At 42.4% G+C, this 24,114-nt stretch overlaps 1 protein-coding gene across 6 annotated transcripts in view; it reads left to right on the top strand.

Annotated features, from left to right (window-relative positions):
* Positions 1 to 24,114, top strand: part of rapgef6 (Rap guanine nucleotide exchange factor (GEF) 6) — a gene marked incomplete at its 5' end in the record, with an annotated part of 124,020 nt that overhangs the window by 27,036 nt on the left and 72,870 nt on the right. For 4 of the 6 annotated variants that reach the window (XM_080508662.1, XM_080508664.1, XM_080508663.1 and 1 more), the window contains 5 exons: positions 113 to 169; positions 3,624 to 3,707; positions 14,393 to 14,462; positions 22,413 to 22,556; positions 23,641 to 23,658. In XM_080508662.1, coding sequence (XP_080364788.1) covers positions 113 to 169; positions 3,624 to 3,707; positions 14,393 to 14,462; positions 22,413 to 22,556; positions 23,641 to 23,658 — 373 coding nt within the window. Of the gene's footprint in view, positions 1 to 112; positions 170 to 3,623; positions 3,708 to 14,392; positions 14,463 to 22,028; positions 22,557 to 23,640; positions 23,659 to 24,114 lie in introns of those variants that run through there. The other 2 variants (XM_080508666.1, XM_080508661.1) reach the window with 2 other exon arrangements.

The following is a 24,114-nucleotide window of genomic DNA, read 5'->3' on the forward strand; positions in this document are numbered from 1 at the left end:
AGTTGGTGCCTCACGAGAGAAAACGACGGATGTGTGATGAGCTTTAAGAGCATCGAATGTACTTCCATTGCTTTTTTCCAGGGAGGAAAAGTCACCATCCTCTTTGTTTCAGGTCGATGTGTACCTCAGCCAGGTACGAGAGGCATGAAGCCAACCACATCCTGTTCTAGTAAGTATAAACTCTCAAACCTGCATTTATCCTCTCTTTTAAGATGCCGTCACACTATTAGAGGTGTTCAGATGCAACTTGGAAGCTGAGCAATCACAATAATGTGGCTAAAGGTAAAGCGCTTCATTAAAGGCCGTGTGAGTTTGAGTCTTTGCAGTCCGCTAGGGTGCATTGGTGCAGACTGGTAATGGGGACAGCTGACAACTTCCTCTTTCAAGGTGCATTCGCAACAAAGCCGACCTTCAAACTATCAAAACACACACACACGAGTTGGCTGTCGGCACCCTCTGACTTGCTCACTCTGTTTACTGCTCTCAGCCCCAAGGACACCCCGGCTAATGATGTAAATCATTAAAAACAAGGATACAAATGTATTTTGTCTGTGTTGAACTAAAGAATTTCCCAAGGTAACGGCAGATATCTATCGGAGTGGAAAAAAATAAGTATTCGTGTCCTTGCTCCTGTGGCTATCTGATGAGATTGGATGCTCTGTTGCACGAATGAATAAAATTCACCAGATTTCCAATGCAGCTTTTGTACAACAGATGACGTTTTTTTTTTTTTTTTGGGTGGGACTTTCTGTCATATAAACGCATTGCCACCACACTTTGATTTAAAACTAGGAACGATACAGACACACTGAGGTGGTTTGGGTATTTGTTATTACAGGTTTTAGCACGTGGGCTTTTTTGGTTGTAATAAATGTGTAATGAAATAATGTCTTTTATCTTTTTGCCTTTGGTCCCTGCAGTTTCCAGGATACTGATTATCTGCCTCTCTTCCGCTATGAATTTCTGTCTGGGGGTTTCAATAAATAAATTCAATTAATTCTATGATGGATAGGAAAGAAGTCATTGTAACATCATATAGAGGATTGATGTAAAGCTTGTCAGGAAGGTTGGGTAGAAGGAGAGAAGAGGCATTAGTGAAAGAAGGGAGTGGTAGGAGGAGGAAAGGAGCCGTGGAAGTGGAAGCAAATGAAAAGATTTAAGGAGGTGCATTACGACGAGACGAGTGCATGCCGAGGAGGAGAGCAAACAAGATGCGAAAGGGGAAGTAGGAGGACAGCATAGCAACGTCAAGAGAGAGGTGAGATGAGAAATGAACCGAGGGAAGTCAGGACAAAAGCAAGGCAGAAGAGGGATGAGAGCGGCCGGCATGTAGAGGAAGTTGGTGAGAGAGAGAGGGAGGACAGAGACTGATGAAAGGACGAGAGAGAAGCTGCACATGCTCTTGATGTATTATTATGCCGGCTGGGATCGCATTAGACACTCAGCGGTTTAATTTAGCATCAAATAAACACACACACAGAATCTCTCACGCGTATTCCGCTGCCCTGCCTCACTAACAGAGGCTCGCCATATAAGTACCTCCACCCAGACCAAAGTGGCTGCCATGTCCAATCAGTGTTCCCTTTACAGGCAGCAGATGAAAGTAATCAAGGTCTCTTAAATTAGAGCTCAGTGGTAGTTAATCGTGTTGGCCTCACGTCACCTCAAGAATGGAGAAATAAACCAATCTGGTCTGTCTGCTTTTCAACGTTATTTTTTGCTTTGCTCTACTCAGAGACATCACCAAAAATATGAAATTGTATGACCAGCAGAATAATGGGAATGACTTGTATCCAGGCAGCAGCGACTTATCTTGTACTGAACTAGATTTTGAACTGTGCCTTTACGTTCACACACACACACAAAAAAGTTAAAATGTGTATTTTGAAGGGTCTTCTAAAAGATGGTGGTCAAAGTATAGTAATTTCACATTATCTCAGTTATATACTTTTGGTGACGATAATGTAACCAATACAATAAATTACATACTTGAACTTTCAAGGAGGTGTCCTCTTCAGAAAGCGCTCTAAATCTAATGAAAAATGTAAACGAATCATTTAGTCTCAACGTTAGCAGCTCTGTTGTAATATCTTCGACTATCTAGTATAAAATCTTTCTGGAGTCAATAATCCAGCAGGTATTTTAAGTCTATTCTTCTTAGTTTTTGCTCTAAAACTGCATTTATCGCAAACTCGACCAAGTATTTCAATTCTGCAGCTCTCAAAAAATACCTCTCCAACTGTGTCAAAACATAAAATGTACCACACTCTAAGCTGTCCTTGAACACCTTTCACACTGTGGAGGAACTGCTGAATGGACCTTTCACGCTTAAAAGGACTCGAGAGATTCACAGGAGAGGATTTTCTTTTCATTAGTCCACGAAAAAAACACGTCACCCACAAGTTTGCAAATTTGAGGGTACCAAGCAATTGCATTTAGTCAGATTATATTCTTGTATACTTATACCACTAATTTAACTATAACGATCAGTCTTGACTAATAACATATATCAAATACCTTTAAGCAGATTTACAGTCTTCTTTTTTTCTGCCTTTTGGTCTGCTTATGCCAGGTTTTCAGGAGTAGAAAAGTTTTTTGTCCCATCGTTGTCAAACTGCGTCATCCTTCAGCAGAACATCATCGCACATGCATGTAATCCATTCAATTCCTTTTTAACTGCGTGGTGAAATGGAACGTGAAAGTCGATCTGTTCACGTCCTCCAAGCGGTTACTGTACAGTCACTATATAAAAGTGTTTTGTGTTTAGTTTTTTTTTTTGGGGGGGGGGGGGGTTTCCCCCACATCGTTCATCGTCTTTTCACGCGATCGTCCTCTTCCCGCCGCGGCTGCATCTCTTATCTCCCGTCTTCAAACATTCACTCCTCATTCTCCTCCCTCATCTCTCCATTCATATTCAGAACCACGGGCTCAGATTATGCGAGTTCTCCCCCGACTCACCTCTTCATGTATGATTGCTTTTTTGCTCGCTGGCGACTGGAGCACCCGCTCATTGGGTTAATAGGGGGTTAATTTGCAGAATATAACCAAGCGTACATGAAACAGGGGAGGCAGTCACATGTTAGACATTTTTTGACAAGTTTATCTTCACATGAAGGAATATTCATGCGTGTCGAAGGAGATTGCGTCAGTCATTCAGTTCTCTCCACCTTGGCATGACAGCGCATATGGTTTCTATAAATCTTGACATCCTAAGAATACATTTATGCAAAATGCAGAAGTTGATATTCGAAGCTCAAGTGTGTTTTGTGAGATTTCACTTCGCTTTCTTCATGTGACTCCGGTGTTTTCAAAGCGCTGCAGATACACACCACTCTCAAAAAGCCAAGGTAGACAGTAGAGTTAAACAAAAAAAAAGAGTTTCCAATTGTATTGAAGAACTGCTGCTTCAAAATAAAAGGTACATTTACAAATCGTTGTATCTAGTTCATAGGATTCATATCCCCTAACCCTAACCCTAGCTCGCATCATCAGTCAACGTGGTACATTTTGTCTCCTTACAATTAACAAAAACAGTAGTTCAATAGGCTTGTTCATTCTATGAATATTTACTTATCCAATCTATTTATACCTTTTTTTTTTACTGTATTATTTCTCTCTTACAGCCCAGACACCATCGCTACCTGTTGGTATATCCTGCTCTCGGGATCCGTATTCGTCAAGGAGCACATGTATCTCGCCAGATGTTGGTATGTACAACACATATGCACACAACGATACTGAGCGTTTTAACTTATTTTCTTAAATTTGACTAACCGCAACATTCTCGGGAAATAAACTGAGAGTATCTCATGAAGTCAGGCATTAACAAGTCTGGGGCGGGGTATCAGGACAAAAATCGGCCCGATTATCTTGTAGTGTGTGCCGGCCTTTAGATGATGTATCCTTGGAGTAATGGCCCTAGCTTCTCCTGTGGTTGTTTTCACAAGTTCGAGGGTCTAATGAAGATTAATGGAGCTTAAATGAGCCAGCCAGAAGAAGAAATGCCTGCTTGATTTCAATTTAACTCCCCTTCAAAGCATCCGATTATCGAGCTTAAGCTACCACGGCCCCAATGCATTGATAGAGAAATATAACTCATCACACTAATATTTTTGGTTTTTGATTGGGTGAACTACGGATGAATTATCTGTGAATATTTGCACAAATGAATACAACCTCTTGCACAGTGTGCCTTTGAAAGAATATCTACAGTTGGTTGACTTATTGTACATTGTTTATTTAATCAAAATACTAATCCAGGGTGTTATGACTGGTCTCAGTGATTTCCCGGATTTTCCTCTGGATTCCCGTCAAACGCTGAAACTCCAGGATTCAACTGCTCTTTGTCAGAGACGAGTGTTTGCCTGGCAGCAAATCCAAAATATCCATTCGGATTCCTTTAGTTGTGGTGGGGTTTTTTTTTTGGAGGAAGCTGTGTTATTATAAAAAGTACTTGTATTGTATGTATCTTCTGCTGTAAGCAATAAGTTCTCGCTTCAGATGAGTCAAAGTGCCAAGGAAATACCTCTTCTGCACCTGTTTAAACAGTGGAATTGTTGTAATGGAGGAAGCTGAGACAGCAAATGCTTGAGGTCGGCCCTCAGCTCGGCGCTCGCCTTTCTCTGTTGTTTTACTTGGACTGAGACAGAAGCAACATTGATCAGAAGAGGAAAGGAAGGAACGGGTGCCTTCTTTTCGAGAATATCTTGAAAACAAACGGGGTTGTCCTTCTGACAGAAAGCTTTACATGGTAAACTGTGTGTGTTTTTTGTTTTCTTTTTCCAAGATGAGTACGATGGCAATAGTATAGTGCCTCATAACGTCCATCCCTTCAACCCACCCGAGCATCTGTCCGTCCGGCCATCAATCCGTGTGTTTATCCACCGTACACTAAAACGTAGGGTCGTGCTGGCAATATGGAAAAGAACACATCATCGTTTGCTCATCTTTAGTTTCCATCACTGGGGCAATTTCTCTGAAAGGAAGCAGCGTTGCGTGTTGAACTTCCCCAGAGAACTAAATGAGAGTTGTAGATAACTTTACAGGGACCTACTGTTAAACGCTTTATCACATGTGTATGGTTCAGATCAGTTACTGGAATTACCACCCACTATTTATTCTGGAATATATAACAGAATCCCATATAAATTTAATGAAAATGGCAAGTTTGCCTAATGTGCATGGAATACTCAAATATTAAATTCTTCCATGTAGGAAATCAAACTAGGAATACACACGTTAGTGATCAGATGAACTACAATTATTATATCTTCTTTGTTGCTTTGGCCATTAGCTCTTTGGCGACCACTCCGTTTCTTTCAAAGTCTGATATTTACAATCACAGAAGACGACACATCAACATTTTACCAAACGTCCAGCTGGAATACAGCTTTCAGATGAAATGCCTTGAAGCTGCCCGACACCTACTTCCTCTTCATCCTCTTGTAGTTACGGGTGCTTCCATGATGAAGGAACGGCAGCTGCCGAAACACAAAGTGTCAATTGTGGCAGAAAAGAATTGTTGGCCATGTATCAATGACCTCAGGGCAGCGAAGGTGTGTGTGTGTGTGTGTGTGTGTGTGTGTGTGTGTGTGTGTGTGTGTGTGTGTGTGTGTGTGTGTGTGTGTGCGTGTGCGTGTGTGCGTGCGCGTGTGCGTGTGTGTCACTTGATAATATGAAGTGTGGGGGAAGGTTAGTGTTGGGCAAAGGACTGGAGGGGATGTGTGTGCGTGGGTGGTTGTTTTGGAGCACGAGTAGCAGTTTTGGGGGGGGGGGGGTGGAAAGGGTCAGCGAATGAGCTATTGGGAGGAGTTGTGTGCGTGTGTGTGCGTGTGCGTTTGTGTGTGTGTATGTGTGTGTGGTTTTGAGGAATGCGGAACCCCTGGCAAAGCAGTGGCTGGCCATGTGTTCCTGAGCAGGCTGCCCGCCTGGAGCCCAGAAGCATATCCAGGCAGGAAATGAGCAGGCTACACACACACATGCACACACGCACACACACACACACACACACACACACACACACACACACACACACACACACAGTGACAAGCACACACCTCGCCTGGAGCCAGTGGACAGACGGACAGACAGGCAGGCAGGCAGAAGTGAAAAAGAGAGCTTAAGTCACTCCTCCCTCAGTTAAAGTCAAACTTAAAGCCCGACACTCACTCACTTCTGCTTTCCGAGGGAACTTTTCTCTTGTTCACACTGCGGAGTACAAAACAAACACTCGGACCTAATCCTGGATTATCCGAATAATGAACTTTCCCCCGTCTGCATTGTGGATAAGGTGGATTATTTCACCTACGAGGAATACAAAGACGTGGACTTCCAGCCTTCCGGCAAGTGGTCAGTAGCCATGACGTTTCTGTTGCTCTCTCACCTCCCTGATCATGGTGTTCACTTCAGAGAGTCCCTCGCTGGCCAATTCAGTTGAGGTTTTTCAAAACTCCCTCGCTTCTTTTTTTTTTTCTGCATTCTTTGCCTCAGCATGCTCCATTTCCTGCCTCCCATCATTTATCCTGCTGGACAGCCAGGAGCTCCCCGTGGCACTGTGGCAGGATGGCTAACCAGCGCTGGGCCCCATTCTTCTGAAAAACACACCGCTAACAACCGCATGCTGTCGTTCTGTATCGACGCTGATTATCTTAAGGAGAAACAGACCTCTCTTTGGCCATTCATGTGCGATTAAGGTCTGTCGGTTGAAGTGTTTCTTCTGGCAGTTTTTTTTTACTGCACCCCTGCTGTTAATTTATCGATGAATACATGCAAAGGGAGGAATAACTGTAATAACGAAAAGGACAGAACTGATGTATACGGCACTGGAACTCTGGTATACTATATCAATTTATTGATTTGTTTTTTTTAGAGTTGTGCAGCTTCAAAGAAGCAAAGAAAACTTTTTTTTTTTTTAATCAGTTTTGGGGGTTTTTATTTGTGGGGAAGTAAAGATTTCAGCAAACTACACTTTAGTTGTGGGCAGTTGAATTTAGACTCAATCAAGAGGGGTTTTCTGAACAAACCGCTGCACAGTGAAGCTCACTGTGCTCCGGGTTTGCCCTTTTACCTCATCGTTCTCTCTCAGATGAAACGCGATGTGTCCGCCGGACCAACTGCATCACTGCGCGTACGTGTTGGTGGTCTGTTTATGGTAACGACTGTGAGCCAGCTCTCCTGTTTTCTTTACTCTGGGCGTGTGTGTTCGTGAGTCACAGTGGTCAATTTTCACCAACAAAAGCAGTACGACTGAAGGAAAGAACGGAGGAGTAGACCTCTCTCTCTGTGTGTGTGTGTGTGTGTGTGTGTGTGTGTGTGTGTGTGTGTGTGTGTGTGTGTGTGTGTGTGTGTGTGTGTGTGTGTGTGTGTGTGTGTGTGTGTGTGTGTGTGTGTGTGTGTGTGTGTGTGTGTGTGTGTGTGTGTGTGTGTGTGTGTGTGTGTGTGTGTGTGTGTGTGTGTGTGTGTGTGGCTGTGGTTTGTGGGTCATCATTTCTATCACCGTTTATGCTGCCAAGTGGGCCTATTTGTGTCTGATTTTTGTTTGAAGGAAAACCTAAACTTTCTGTTGACTCAAATGACAAAGATTTGCTTGTTTTGTTTAGTATAACAACGTTGGGAAGTGAAAATGTTCCTGTGGCTTGCTTTAGTGAATTATGCTGCCTCATTCATTCCAGTGAGACCAGTCTGACCAGGGTACAATTGTGGGTCATTGTGGCATAAAAGTCAAAGAAAACATTTTTTTTTTCTTTCTTTCTATCCAGAATCCAGCTTGGTGCTAATACTCATTTATGGATCATTAATGTATAAATTGGATATTGCTTCACTGTCTTTCCTATAAACTCACTTTTTTTTTTTTTTTAATTTGTAACATATCTGTACCAAGTACTTACAGACAGCACAACATTGTTCTACTCCTGAAGCACTCTGAGCTGCATTTTCTGCAACGATCTTGATGAAAACATTCAAATAACAAATTGAATTTTTTAAATTGGCACTTAGTGTCAATAATGCTACTATTTAGCACTTTTGGTGACTGTGTGTGTGTGTGTGTGTGTGTGTGTGTGTGTGTGTGTGTGTGTGTGTGTGTGTGTGTGTGTGTGTGTGTGTGTGTGTGTGTGCGTGTGCGTGTGCGTGTGTGCGTGCGTGCGCGTATGTGTGTGTGTGGCCCTAGTTTCTCTACCGGCTGTCATGGTTTATAGCCCATGGCACTGCAGCTGTCACTGGACCAGCACTGAACCTGTTCTTCCCTCTGCCAACAACTTGTTTCTGCAGGAAAAAGAGGGGAGAGAAGCCATCACCTGCTGAAATCTAGCACTGGGTGAGCTTCGGCTCCACGGGAATAGGTTTTCAATCCTGTTAAAGGTGGTTTATGGGAAAAAAAAGACGAAGAAAAAAAGCTAGTTAGAATAATAGTTCATGTCGTGTGGATTTCCGTTTCTTCTTTATTTGAATAAACCTACTACAGCTCTGCCAAATTACCAACACGAACTTTAAGAGAAGTAACATGCAACTGATTTAATTTAGCTCCACAATTGTGTAGTTTGGGATTTTGTGTTTATTTTTGGCATTGGAATTCAGTTGTCTTTGACTTAATAGCTAATCTGGTTGTATCTCAACTGTCGAATACTGATTGTCGTTGTCAAGGAGATTGAGTTTTTGCAGAAATGATCACTGGAATTCCTTAATGCGAATAAATGGGAATTTCTGATGATAATTATTTATAATATTAACAACTGCAATTTATTTTTGTAGACTGATTGTAGTATGCATTTCAGATACAGTATATATGTGAAAAGAAAGATAAAGACACAAGTCCAATGCTGGTTCAGGATTTGACTTGTTGGCACACGTCTCTGCAAGTCTTTCAGAGACAATGATCCCAAATAAATTCAGAATAGAGCTCAACCAGCTAATATGAGCCAGAAGGACAACTGCTCCTATAAACATGTTAACTGAGAGGCAGTTCAATCTGAAACCACATCAGTGATTGTTCCAGTGTGCAATAACTGGAGGAAGTAAACTGGAGCTTTGATTTGTGGTCGTATCAGTGTTTTAGTTTCATGAGCTCATGAAGCTCTAATCCATCTGTTATTTTGTCAAACCGAAGGCTAAGGTCTGGCCTTATTGTGGTATTAGTGGCTTGTTTGATTTCCTCTCGAGGACACAGATTCAGAGGCATCACATTTCCTTTCAGTCGGAGCCACAGCATCATTTGTTGGGTAAACACCACATAACTGGTTACTCACTCGCAGTGATTCAAGTTTGTTGATCCTTCCTATTTTTTTGTAGGTGTGGAAGTGCAGCAGGTTAAATAAAGAATGCAGGAGATGAAGGTGCACACAACATTCGCGACGCAACTGTTGACATACCGGTCAGGAACGCTCGCTCTCCCGATACGCCTTATCATTGGCAAACTCCCTTCTCTTTTTTTGCGTGCCTCTCTCAGTCTGTCTCACACGCGCCCACAGTGAGGAGGCAGGCTTGGCAGGCTTTGTGCGCCACTGACAGCGACCAGGCGTCTCGCCTCAGTGGAGTGTGGAGAGATCTGTCAGAGTCGGGCTGACCTCCAGGCTAAAGGCTTGGAGAGAACTGAAAGCCCAGCCGACTGCATTCCTGGCTGGGAGTACTCGGCTCTGGTGGAGTCAGTGGGTATGGATAGTGTGCATTTCATGTCATTCACTCAGTCCTTCTCTATTCTGTGTCCCTGTGTCAGATAGTTTATATCATATGAAGACATTTTCGACATTTCTGGAGCTTGAACTGGCCAAACTGGTGGTCAAATCCATGTGTTTCCAAGTATCTTTCTGACTCAAGTGCCACTGACAGACGACGACGGACGCTCACAGCTGTCGGAATGCTTTCTGCAGCTGACACTGACCTTTGACCTCACTGCAGGGAGGCTGGAAAAGACGGATTGTGCTGAGAAATGGTGAAGAATGCCTCATATCACTCACTCATCCAAAACAAGTAAAGTAAAGCAAAGCCATGCTGGAGGCTAGAATATACCCTGACAATGCTGTCAGAAGAAGAATTTCTCTTTCTAACTACTTTCTTTGCTATAAATGGTATAAATCAATATGAAGCACAATACGTTTTTCTGTCCTTGGATCCACCTGACCAGTGTATATTATGAAAACATTTCTTATATTATGTAGGTGTAGTGAATAGTTCAGTTTCCTTTGGGGAAAAACTTCATGTATTGCTTTTAGTCTTAATTGTATTTCGGTATCTGCGTGGGACTGGGTCAAAGTTCTCGTTTGCCCCATTCGGGTATCGTGCGTCTGCACACGTCAACACTCAATGTGTCTGAGTGCATGTGGCAGTAAAGTGTCAAATAAATCCGCTCACAGTTAATTCGGGCCCAGTTCAGCTGCAGCAGGAGAGGTTTTCCCACCAAAAAAAAATATCTCCAAAATTCCAGCGGCTGCAGATTTATTCCTGCTTCAGTTCAGCTGCAATGCAGGAAGGCCTCGATTCCGCACAAGGCTTCACAACTGCTTCCATTTCCTGAGAAATCTGTCGTCCAAAAGAAAAATAGCTCATCCAATTGTGAATCATAGACTTTCATCACTGTTTCTATCATTAGAAGTTATTATGTAGATGTACTTTCATCTGAGCCCTAAATCAGGAGACCGACATTATGTATTGTCTGTTGGAGTGACGCTGCCATTAACGAAGGGACGAGATGAAAGTTTGTCTTTTTTTTTGATCCAGCGAAAGCAAAAAAAAACAAAAAAAACTGTAAGAAGAGTGGAAGAAAAGATGAAAGAGAATGCAGAACGAGACCAGGGGAAAGCAGAAGAAAACAGTAATACAGAAAATAAAAAAAGAGAAGCTGTAGACTGGACATAAAAGAGGAAGCAAAGTAAGGGAATAAAAAACAGGAAGGTTGAGATGAATACATTAAACGAGTGATCGCAGTGCACGCGAGAGGCGGGTAGAAAAGAGTCGATAGGTGACAAATAAAAACATCAGAAAGATAAGGGACTATTTGGGGAGGCAAATGTTGAAGGGCAGAAGGATGACGTGTGATGGACGGAGGAGAGAAATGATTGAAAGGAGGAGCTGTAGGGATGGGAGACAGTGAAAGGGTGTAATCAGAGGAGAAGTGAGAGTGAAAGCTGGCTCGCTCCCAGCTCAGCACGCTTCCATGATTAAAACCAGCCGCTCCCACAGACCTTAAACAATGCTGAGTCGCCACTTTCGGCATGCCAAAGGGGAGCGAGACATGTTTACAGCCCAATCTGTTCACAGGGTTCAACACACACACTGATTGAGCTGTACGTACTGCGGGGTGGGGGCGGGATCTCTCCGACTCTTTGACAGCGCAGAGACATGCATAATTGCAATATGCATAGCTGGAGACACTCAGTGGGAGGGCTTGTGAACAGAGACATCTCAAAATAAAGCTGGTTTGAAAAGCAAAAAGTAATTTTAGATTCTGTTTTTTTTTCCCTATTCTGAGCGTCCTCCATCTTTGTGCCTATGTTTTTACTCACATTAACCAGAGAACTGAAGGGGAGGTGAAACAATTTTATTTAATTTCAAGCTCGGTGATAATTCTCAGTTTGAGAATTTGTTCTATTTGAATGCTTCATCAACCACAATCGAATACCTCCAGAGAATGAGTCAAGTCCTAAGTATGGTGTACTTGTAGTGTGATCAAGTGAAGGCGGCAGTGATTTCAGTGACACTCCAGTGAATACCAGTGATGTTATTGGGTATTTTTTGTGATATCAGTCCTCGCTTTTGCAGCAGCAGTTTATAATCTGCATACAGTCCCTGCACTGTTGTCACTCAGCCCGTCATTAGAAACCCAGCTGGGGTCAGAAACTGACTGAAGGATGAGAAAGAGGCCACAGACGTCAAAACGGGAAAGCTCCTCACCATACATGCAAGGTTTCACCCCAAGGTCGAGGACGAGTGAATGTTAGAGCCACTATCGGAGATGAAACAAACAAAAAAAAAAACCCCAACCAAGAATACATCAGGTGGATGGCTCCAGAGGATGAGCTGTTAAGTGAATGCCTGACCGCCGGAACCTGTTGAGAATGAGAAGGAGCAGGTCACATGGAGAAACAATCTCCGACATGACATGTACCACCGCGACATATCGAGGTAGTGGCTGATATCAAGAAGACCTACCGATGACTAGAAAATGCTGAACTGACGGGCAGGCAAGGCGTCCCCAGAGACAGTCCAGCACATAGTGGCAGGGTTTAAGATGCAAGCAGGATCAGCGTATATGGAGGGACACAACCAAGTTGCTGGGAGAGTGTACAGAAACACAAAATGGTCGGAAAGTACCAAGGATGGAGTCTTTGTTTTGTTTTGTTTTTCTTGGATACATGAAGCTATCGTATTGAGCTTGAGGACATTTTTTCTAAGAATCTCTTAAGAAGTAGTGTTGATTAAAAGTTATTCAGAAAACAAGTTGTATTACAGAGAACGTTATCGCCACCCCCATCTGTTCTGAATGTACATTTAATTCCTGACCTACACAGTAAATGGCCATTAAGGGATGAACATTATGTCAATATACACATTCCATGAGTGAGAAGACCTTGTTGTTTATCAACAAGGTTTGTCACTGTTCTGGGACAATGTTTTAAAGAGTGAGCTCAGGCGTCATTCTGAGAGTTCATGTGATGAGGGAAGAGCAGGAGTCTCCCACATGAGTCTCCCCACAGCATCAGCTGCTCTCCTCTCGATTATCAGTGGACGTAATAACCCAGCTGACGGCATCAAAAGCTGTGGGGCCTGCATTGTGACGGGGTTGTTGACTGATAACACAGTGGTTCAGTCCTAATATTGCGCTGTCTGGAAGCGCATTTCTTTTTCTATCAGTGATTAAACCCTCACTGCAAGCCGTCCTGCTCTGATACGATGCAAATCATGCCATATATTCAACACCTGATTTACGTTTTTATATGTCTGGGGAAAAACAAACAAACAAACTGCTATACAGGTAATAATAAACCTTGTCATTAGCAAATGTAGGAAAGGTATTATAAAGGTAACGGCGCGTTAAAACACTGAAACGGTTTTAAAAATGACTTTCTGACTCTCGAGGGGACGTTTATATTGTGTCTCTAGCAAGTTGAGAATTATAGCCTCTTAAATATGAAATTGTGTTTTTTAATAGTCTGGTGCTTTCATAGATTTCCACAGGATTTACTGCTGTTGACACACAATTTAGTGGGATTGCTCAGGGCTTCCCTCATTCTATGTTGGATTGAGGGAAGATATCCATATGGAGATATCCATATAAACACAATTGTCTTTCAAGCAATGAAAATATTTGAACCATTTGGAGTGACGTAGTTTTCTGCAATAATTGGTCACAGAATGAGACCAGATCAACAGCTCAGTCACAAGAATAGACGGTAGTACGTCATGTCTTCGTTCAGCACATCTGTCCTGTGACTTCTTGGGCAAATACTGTGTAAAAGGAAGTATTACAATGGACACTTTGTCTTCTGCTGCTAAGATGTGAGTGATGGCAGTCTATGCTTGAATTAGTCCGATCCATAAACCACAAGGTGGTGGAAAAAAACAAAACAAACATTCACAATGCTGTGGAAAAATGTAAATGAACTCCCGAATAAGTTGACCCGGTCAGACATCATAACTTCAGCGCTTTCTAAATGTTTCAGAAGTCCTGCAGAGCGTTCACTGACAGAACCTCCAGAGCAGCTGTCACTACCCATTAAAAATACCCAGTTAATGCTGTATTTATATTCAACGTAAAACCTGCATAGCGAGTCACATAAAGAGCGATAGTAAAATGTGAAATCTTAAATGAAATGGACTCAAATTTAAGAACATTAAAGATGATTCACCTTCAAAGGAAATGATTGCTTCAATATTAAATGAAATGAACAATACAATTCATAAATGGAAAAAAAAATGGGTCAAGCCCTTTATGACTCTTGTTAAAATATTTAAATTGAATGTATTTTTATAATTTCTTATTTAATTTGACTAGTCAGGCCTTCTAAAATGACCGATGCGATGGCTTCCTTGTTGTTAAATGTTATTTTAAATGCATATTTGCTGGCTTGTGGTCCGTCAGAATAGCTATTTAAGTTGTTTCAACTGTATATTGACTGATTGGTACCTTTCACCGTGAACAGATGTGACTTCTGTGCAGTGTTCCCATGGCCCACACACTCTCACTATCATATTACATTTAATCACAGGCCATTTCAATCATTTGTGCAATTATTGTAATTCCCTGTCCTCTAATGTTGGTCTCCGTCTGTGGGTGGGCGAGTGTGATTGTATACATCTGCTGCTGTCACCGTCTGAGTATTGTCTTCATTTTCCTTGATATTTTATTTCATTTTTTTTTCTGTTTTGATACTTATTATTATGTCTTTGTTTCCCTCCGCAGTTTTGGCAAGCAGCTGGGGGGCAGACGAGGCTGTGAATGCATCACTTTGGAGCCATCCGAAATGATTGTGGTGAGTGAAGACACACCTCCTCGCTCTCTGTTCGACTCTCCAGCTCTTTGTTTTCTACCCAAGCACCTCCCTTTTATCCTCCCACCCCTGCCGTCCCCGTCCTTTGATTTCATTCCTGTTTCTCCTGTCCTCATTTGATGTCTGCATCACCTTTTTCCTCTCCTCTGCACTCCTCTATTCATCCTTTTTCTTTTTTTTCTTTCTTTCATCTCCCTTCTTTGTCTCGCTCACCTCTGGTCTTTATCCTCTACCTTTCTTCACTTTATATATTTACTCAATTTGAAGGAGCCTTCTTGGCAAGTTTTTTTTTCTTTTTTTTTCTTGCCTCAACATTTATCTTTTGCAGGAAAGTAGATTTTATTTGTCATATTAAATGAACTATATTAAGGCTACTTTGGATAGCAACATGGCAAGGCACTCAAAATTCAAACAAAAGGTAGGGGGAAAAAAGCACACATATCTCACATATGCAAGTATGAAGAGAGATGAAAATCCTCCTATTTTCATTTTAATTATCAACACCCATTCCGGTGTGCGCAGAGTGAAAGGAAAGAGAAGGAGGCGGCGGCACTAAAGAAGAAAGAGACACACAGTCAACGATGTGCATATAAATGTAGAGTTTAGAGTTAGCTGCACGGTGAGCTCATAACCCCCCTCCGGTAACACCTGCATATTCCAGAAACCGAAACAGTGAAGCCTGCCGCCCCATGACAAGAAATTATTTCAGCCGCTTATATCGGCAATCTCGTTTTTTTTTATTCATGGCTGAGATTTCATGGACTCGGGTGAGGCTGGGGGTGGAAACTGGCCGGTAGACAAGAGAGTTTTGCTTTTCAGTACAGAGACGACTTGTGGCCGTGCCGACAAGGTACTTGAACTCTGCGAAGTCCAACATGTGAAAACGCAACTGGTTTTTAACGTTGGTATTTTTATCCTGACATTTCTAAGACCTCCTAACTGTTCAGGGTATTCTACCGCATCCATTTAAATACTTGACATCTTTGAAGTCGCAACTAATAAACCTTTGAGAGCAACTTCGCGTTATTTCAGAAACAGAAGTGTGGTGTGTTCTTATTTACCTCCACAAGGTCGCAGTGCTTACAAATCTGTGTCCTGCGCTTCCTCCAGAATGTCCTTCCTTCTTTCTGCGTGTCAGAGGGGCAAGGAGGATCAGACCGTATGAGACAAAAGTGAGCCGTAAAGTTTTACAACATCATGCAGCGGGTTCCACAACTTCGATCGAATGCTTCTGAGCAGGATGTGGAAAACAAACCCTGAACTCCTTTGACCCTGTCCTATAACCGTCAAATCAACGACTTCTCACAAAGTCCCTGAAAAGTTCCTATTCCGATTTTTCCTTTTTTTTTCTTTTCTTTTTTTCTTTTTCTTTTCTCAAAGAAACACTCATGTAAGATTTCTGGTGCTCTCACTCTACTAAGTTACTAAACATTGTTGCTGCGGGAAAAGTGATGAAACCCCATCATCCCTTGACGAGCTCCATGTTTGAATCTGAGGTAATAGTGTGCAAGACTTCTTGCCAAAAATTACCCTAGTTATCGCTCCATTTGCAAAACAATAGTGAAAGCATTCATATTCGGGCTTTCCGAGACTTTTTAACCGGGAAAGTCCCCCTGGGTTTACAGGAAGTGATGTTTCACCCAAAACTAAAAGGAAACACGGTCGTATCTCCCACTGATGACTGATCTTTTTTTTTTTTTTGCAAATCTTTTCCACAAACTCAAAAACTCAAAGGAAAATATTAAGGTTTCAAGAAGTGTGCTTGTTCACCATAGTGTGAAAACAATGGAGTTACTCAACTACAACTCAACTTATTAGCAACGGTGCTGCCGTCAAGACTGACAATAACAACCATGGCGGCCCCAAGAGAGAATATTCTCCTGGAACTTGGTAGTTTGAGAGCTGAGAGTCACTCATAATAGCAATCCTACTCGGTGGAGGTTCATACAAACGTCCGTGAACTCGCCCCCCTCACATAATATTTAACTTTACACAGTATTTGCCATTTATTACTTTATAAGGTATTGTACTCTGAGTATGTGCATGTTGTTTTATTACATAAACACCTACTGGTGGTACCACGTAAATGTATATGCTGGTATCTCTTTATTATGTGTAGTTATATTATTGTTATATATCAAAAAATAATGTTACATCATATCCCATGTAAAATCTCACAATCTGTACTATGATATATTTCGTATTACTCAATTCTTGCAGTCACAGTCACGAGCCACGAGCTGTGGCTTTTGCACAAAAAAAAAAAAAAAAAGTATGCTGGCGGGTGCATTTTAGTAAATGTCTTCCAGTTCCTGTTATTGCCAGATTACAAATCTCTCATTGCAGTCCATTTTATAATTAATGAGATATCTTTGAATGAGCTATTTATCATTTTCAAAAGCACATGCATAGATTGGACATTAACTGTAAATAGTAAATAAGTTACAGGTAGAAAAGGGATTGTTTGGAAGGGATCACAGTTGTTCTTATCAGATAATAGTCCCTTTTATTACAGCAAATAAATTTGAGAAGACAAAAGTCTATTTTGTTAATTGTATAACTTACCCACTCTGAAGTGATGGAGGTAAATATTTGTATTGATAACACAGTAGAAAGTAAAATATTAATAATATGAACAAGATGTAGAATGCAGGTTGTATTTTTATGCGTCTGAACATATGGACATGTCTGTTTTTATCTCACCATAATTGTTTTTTGTTTTTTATATTTTTTTTCCTCTGAAATTGAGGAAATGACATTGTGGGAGGGGGGGGGGGGGTGTTGTTGATATCCAAGCATATCTCCTGTTGTCCACCTTACCAGACGGTAATCTTTCTATGCAACTACACACAGGAGAGCAGGATGAGTCCCGGACTGTGAAATGTCAAAATAATTGAAAGTAAACAAAACCGAAGACACACGCTTTGGGACGTCACTCAAGAAGGTCATTGCAAAAAGGACAAAACATATTTAAGCTTGTGTAAAAAAAAATACTTATTAGATTCATATTTAAATGGTTCTATGCTTATTTAAATGTCTCAAGAAGATCTTTGACCAAAATGTGCGTGAGTCCGGCACTTTTCAAACCGAAGACGAACTGACCTTTGTTTTTCTCATTTAATTTAATATCACATTTGGCAAAATGGAACTGTAATGGATATTAATAGAACCCTCCACCATGTGACAGCTTTTGGCTGGAGGAACCATGCTTCCTGGCTATCTATCCATACATCCTGTCCCCGATGTAATATCTTTTGAATGACTCAAATGAATTCCTTCAATTTTGGCCCCTGCTTTCACCCTGAGATGAACTGATTCCGTTCTGTCATAGTCAAAGAGCACATGCTTCTCACATGTTTCCCATTTCTGTGAAATAAACATCTCGGGGAAACCTCTGTGAGGATGTTTTCATATTTGCCATCGAGGTTAACACAAACCTCACATGTCAGATTCACAGTGTCTTCACTTGTGCCCCATTTTATACAAAGCCTACAGTTAAAATTTCCTTTAATATTTCTTGGACATGGTCAGCAACAATTCTTAAGCAAGCTCAGTAGATCAAATCATGCGCAATTGATACTAAAGGGCCCAACGTTTGCCAAGAAAAAAAAAAATCTCCCTCTCAATTATACCAGCCTGGCCTGAACCATCGATAATAGGAGGAATGGAAAGTGGAGATGTACCCGGGGTGGTCTTTTGTAGCCCATCAGCTGCATGTGTTGTGCTATTAAAGAGGCTATTCTCTTCTGACCTCTGGCATCAACAAGGCATTTTCACCCTAACAACTGCCACTCACTGGACATTTTCTCTTGTTTTAACCACTGGCTGATGAAAGTCCCAGTAAATCATGGATTTCCAAATCTGAGAATCCTCCACAGGGATGCAGGAGCGCCACCACAAAATTAATGAATAAGGTGAAACTGAGCAACATTTTCAGCTCCGAGCTGGTAATGGTTTGAAATCAATGAATTTGTGTTTCTACTGTGAAATAAAAGATAAACTGGTGACCTAACAAAAGCTCAAAAGCTGAAAATAAGAATTTCTAGCTAAATAAAACTTAAGTACAAAAATGTGCCCATGGGTTCAAATAGTAATTTTTTTTTAATGTTAAGTACCTTTCAAGTTAGCACTAAAACCCATGTACGTGTTCCACCTCTGCTAGATTAGTGCCAGTGGGTTTTTGAAAACATCTTGCAGAAAGCACCAAACTGTTCGCATGCTGAAAATCGTCTCCAAAATACAGTACATGCTGCATGCAGCTTGTAGTATTGTCACTGCAATACGTCAAGAGAAACATTTAATCCTGCTGTTTCCATTCAGTCTCCACACACTGATTGAAAGCTGATGGAAAAGCTCCTGTGACTCACAGAGAGGTAATTGATGCATGTTAAAATTCAGGCTGCAGCGACTTGTTTGGAATCAAACAGGGAAACTATGGGAAGCGATGCTGAATGGTAATAGCTGAACAGACATAGAAAACGGTGGCAGGTTTTCTTTCTCTTTTTTTTTGTTTTTTTTGTTTTTTTTCCAAGAAAAAGCGAACATGACACCAGTCACGGTGGCTGACAGATTATTTCTTGGATGCACGGCGCAAAATCTCTCTCTGCGGTGAGTGCTCATCATCAATGATGTCTTCGGAGAGACAGTGGAGGAATTCGTGAATCAACACTTGAACGTCGACGATTGGAAATGACAAGAAAGTCTGTACACACACAAGTACACACACACACACACACACACACACGCATACACAGAAGAGCAGAAGGACTGTGGTCGAGTTGCATCGCGCTGCGGCCAATCGGCTAATTAGGGCCATGGGAATAGTCGAGGGAATGTAATCTGTGGCTTTCTTCATGACTCTGGTCACAGGATAGACAGAAGTGACATTCATGGACTGACAGGGCGGGGTTGTTTTTGACTGTGTGCGACCGCAGTGGACGGAAATGAAAGGAAATAAGCAGCGGGGAAGAAGGGAGTGTGAAATGAATGAACAGAGTGAGGGGGTGAAAAAAAAAAGAGAAAGAAAAACCTAACCAATGCCATGGTGGCAGGCCAACCATCAGATAGACAGAGAGGAATGTAAACTGGTGGATGAGTGTACGTGAAGGCAATCACATAAGCATGTAACTGAGGAAACGGGAAGTGTGGTCACTGTATTGCAGTGACTGTCAGTCCAAGTAGCATAACCTCATGGTCATGGGATGGATGGAGAATAAGACAAAGATCCAGAGAAGAAAAAAATAATGACATGGTCACGGGGTGAACATAGAATGGTGGTAGATTTCTGACCTGCCCATGGGGATTCTCCTGTATCACCTCCGGCTGGTCTGTCTCAGGGGGCCCATTAAAACCTGACTTTTTATTTTTTTTTTCCCCCCCGCTATGAGACAGGGCACATCGATACCAATACCAGGGCTCTTTTTCAACTCTTATCTGTTGTTTTATCACTGAACTATCCTTCATGCAGTTGTTTCAGAGTCCATTACGCCCAAACTACCCACGGTGCGGCAGTTATTCCGTATATTACAGCTGAACTCCCTCCACGCGAAGGTTGTTCTGCTGTCTGTCTGGACTCACAGCAGCTATTGAGTCCCATTTCAACTGTGACAGAAAATCTTTGGGTCCAGCTTCTCTCCTACGATTTACTTCAAAGCCGCGCGCTGATCGATGTGCGAGATACGCCGAAGTCAAACTGCTCCGCGATGTTTACCTCTGAGAGATATAATCCTCGTCTTTTCACGACTTTCATTGCATGGGTTGCTTGTGGGAATACATGCAGGCCGACAGCATAGATGACTGGCCTCTGCCTTCCTTTCTTTCAGCACAAGCCGTAACCATATCTTCTCATCACTCTCTGTGGCTGATCATGGGTCTGTCTATTCAGGACCTCTGTGAATACGCATGACTTGCCTGAGGAAAGAGCCTCACAGTGGTCACTCACATAAGCTCTGTGTCTGAACGATCTGATGAAATCTCTCCTCCTAAGCACATTACAACATTGTGAGCTCAACGCGGCGGGCGAATATTTAAAAAGACTTCACATCGGAGCCTCCTTCGCACGTTCAGATGTTATCAGCTACGTGAATGAGTTACGAATTCCTACCAGATAAAATGAAGCGGGTTTTTTGGAGAGTCTCAGCTCAGTGTCTTGGATTGTGTCGTTTGAAGCATTTGGAGTGTCGGCAGCTCCATCACTTCTAGATCTCCAGACACACCGAAAAGAGCATCAGCAGAGCAAGGGTGAGGTGAATTATGAGACGAGTAATGAACATTTGGTAAGCGGAAAAGATGACAATAAAAGACGAGAGAGTAGTGATCGTTGAGCCAAAAAAGATGGAGTTCAAATGCCAGTTCAGAGATTATTCAGTTTTTCTTCTCAGACAGGTTGACAGACAACAAACATGAGGGATACTTGTTTAGAGGTACCAAACCATCCAGTGTTACAAGCTGGGAAGTCTTGAGGTTATTTCAGGTTTCACTATTATCCAATATAGAAAACATTTTGTGCCCTGAATGTCATATGAGGACACTGGAGACGATAAAGAGACACATTGCAACATCTGAGAATGTAAGTTATTGTAAAACATCTTGCTTGTTGCGATTTTGGTTGCGTTTGAAATCTAATGTTCGTGCTCTTTTTTTTATTACAATTAATATTCTATGTTGGTTCGCCACAGTTTCAAGATTTTTACATTTGAGTGACTGCTGGTAGAAATGACTCAATCAGTTCAGTATCATGGCTAAAATGTTCGTTCTCATTCAACATAAATGTAATGAACAAGCAAATGAAGCAAACAGAAATAATGGGGGGGAAAAAACCCCAAACAGAAGTAAGCTCTAAAAAATGCTCCTCAGAATGGAGTTGGGCAACAGATTATTTTGTGGTGATTAGTCACATAATAAGGCTATTGACTTCCTAATTATTATGCAATGCGGAAAGAAAACAAATTCCTCCTCCAACAACAGACAAGCACAGAAAGCCTGTAGGGAATGATTTGTATGGCCGGAATCTGTGTGCTTCGCTGTTTTTTTGGTGTGTTTTTTTTTTTTGTTTCTGCCTGCTGAGGATATTTGTGTATTTACGGTTTCCTGGAGGAAACTGTGGGCTGAGTGTAAGCTCTGTGCGCGTGTCAGACAGCGGCGGAGAACCAGCGAGCGAGCATGTGAGTAAGTCAGCCAGTATGCAACGTGTTGAGCAGCTGAACTCCGTCCTGAACTCTTTTGGCCCCAGCATTAGACAAGTCTTGCCAAATTGGACCCGAACAGAGAAGCAGCCCTCATTTTTCGGTTGTTTTCGTTGATTTTTTTTCTTTTTCTTTTTGTATAAATTTGCTTTCTCCATCTATTTTACTGGACGCGCGCCTCGGAGGATGTAATGTTGGGGAATCCCCCCAGAATTCTGGACTTCGTTTCAACTTTTGGACGCCGCATTTCGATTCGTCTTTGTACAGAAGTATTTCCCAGCACCCCCCCCCCCCCCCCCCCCACCTCCTCCGTTGTGGTATTTCCTGCTTTTATGCGTCGTTGTGATCCCGTCCTTGTGTCCGGATGAGTGTGCTCCGCTGGCACCGGCTCTCTGCCCTCTGGAAGAGCTGGATGTTCAACCAGGCCCCTGCAGAGGAGCAGGGCCACATATCAGAGGCTCGGAGAAATGACTGGAGTACAAATAAGGATCAGAACTCAGACTTTCAGGATTTAACCGACCTCAAGACGGAAAACTTGGATTCTCGGAATCGAAAGTCGATCACTGACGACCAGATTGTGGACTTTACGCACCGGAGCGCGGCTCCTAATATCCAGAAGTCAGACTTGCTACAACGCAGCTGTTCTGAGCCATGCTCTCCAGTCTCGAATAGCCAGGACCAGTTCTCCGGCTGCCGCCAAGGACCTCCGAGTTGCCACTCTGAGGAAAGTGTCAACTGTGTTTTGCAGGTGGATAACAACAGCGAGGGGGACGACAGCTTTCTGCAGCGAGAGGGCTCCCAACGGAGGTCCAGGCGGCGCTTCAGGAGAATCAACCCGAGGGGAGAGCGGGAACTGATCACAGACGGCCAAGACCCTGCCAGCTACAACACGGTAGGAGTGAATCCACCACTCGCAGCACACGCTATGTCTAACGCCATTTTGCGTTGTAAAATAATAATGATCACATAAGTAGAAAATTGTGCTTTGCTGCGTCATGTCAAGTCCCGATGCTTTCCTTCAATTCAGCTTTGTTTCATGGCTCTGTGATCAACATGCAGTTAGGTTCATCAAATTGTAGCTGGAACTGATTATATTCGTATCAGGTAAGTCATTCTAAATGACAAATGTACAAGGATGAACTTGAACCGTTTTTGCTGCAGTCTTGTTCTATGGATAATTTTCAGCATCACACACATGAAAAATGTCCCGTCTGTTTTAAATTCTGACTTAAAGAAATGAACTCGTCCACTCCGATTTGATGCTGTTGTCGTGTTTGGAATTAGTTTTTTTTGTTCAAGCAATGACAGCGGGTATGCATGTCTATGATGTGAGTTTCAGTTTCCCTCCCTCCGATAGCATCGCTGGGGCCCGCAGTGTGTCAGTTAGTCTCAACTAATCATCAGAAGCCACACTCCGATCATCGTGGCGAAGGCGTACAGCACACACACTTGCACACACGTACACAAAAAGGCGCATAAACTTAGCTTGCATTTGCACATTCCCCAACTCCGGCAAGGCTCCCCAGGGCTCCACAAAGGGGCTTAATGGAGAGCTTAAAGTGTCCTCTGTTGACCCTACCTGCTTCTCTAGTCTCTAGGTGATTGTGCCACTTTTTAAAATTACATTTTTTTTGCCTTCAGGATTGCATAATCCCACTGAATTTATGGTGTAAAAGGGAATCTGTTCTCATTTGCTACTTCAAGAAGGCTAAAAAAAAAAAAAACAACAACCCACAAATGCCCTGACAGTGCTGAGAATGACTGCGGGACTGTTTTAAATTCTGTTTTGATTGGAGAGGTGACACACATTGGACACAAAAGACAGCAGTAACACAAGAAGGCATTGTGGCATAGATTATACTCTTGTGATCTATTGTGATGCCATACTGACTGCTTTGGTGCCAACGGCGGATTCTGACTCTTATCTCTTGTTTTTCTTTTATTTTCATGTCCCTGCTTGTGTTTCCTGTCCTCAGGATTATGTCAACAACCAGGTCAGTAACTCTGCCAGCATTAACGTATGTGTGTTTGTTCTATCTTTAAAAAAGACTTTTGTTTTTGGTATAATCCTCCATCCACCAGGATTTTGCCGATGTTTCTGTTGTGCATTCGTGTTTATGTGTGAGTCACTTCTGGCGCAGACACCTGTTTAGACACTCACAGTGTTGGTGGAGAAGCAGGTCATTTTGGGGCTGCCACACACACACACACACACACACGCACACGCACACGCACACGCACTGTGCTGACACTGTGGGTGGCACAGGGGAAGGGGGCTAAAAGGGGAACAAACAGATGCATGCTGGGAGCAACAACAACTGACTGGTTAACAAATGGATGGTGGTTTAGTCTGCTTTTTGACAGTTAAACCTGACAGGAAAGCAACAGGTTTAAGGCCAGAGTCAGTTGCATAATGCGGCTTACCTCACTTATTTGAGTGAGAGTGGCAG

This window comes from Blennius ocellaris, assembly GCF_963422515.1.
Source record: "Blennius ocellaris genome assembly, chromosome: 14".
Taxonomy (NCBI): domain Eukaryota; kingdom Metazoa; phylum Chordata; class Actinopteri; order Blenniiformes; family Blenniidae; genus Blennius; species Blennius ocellaris.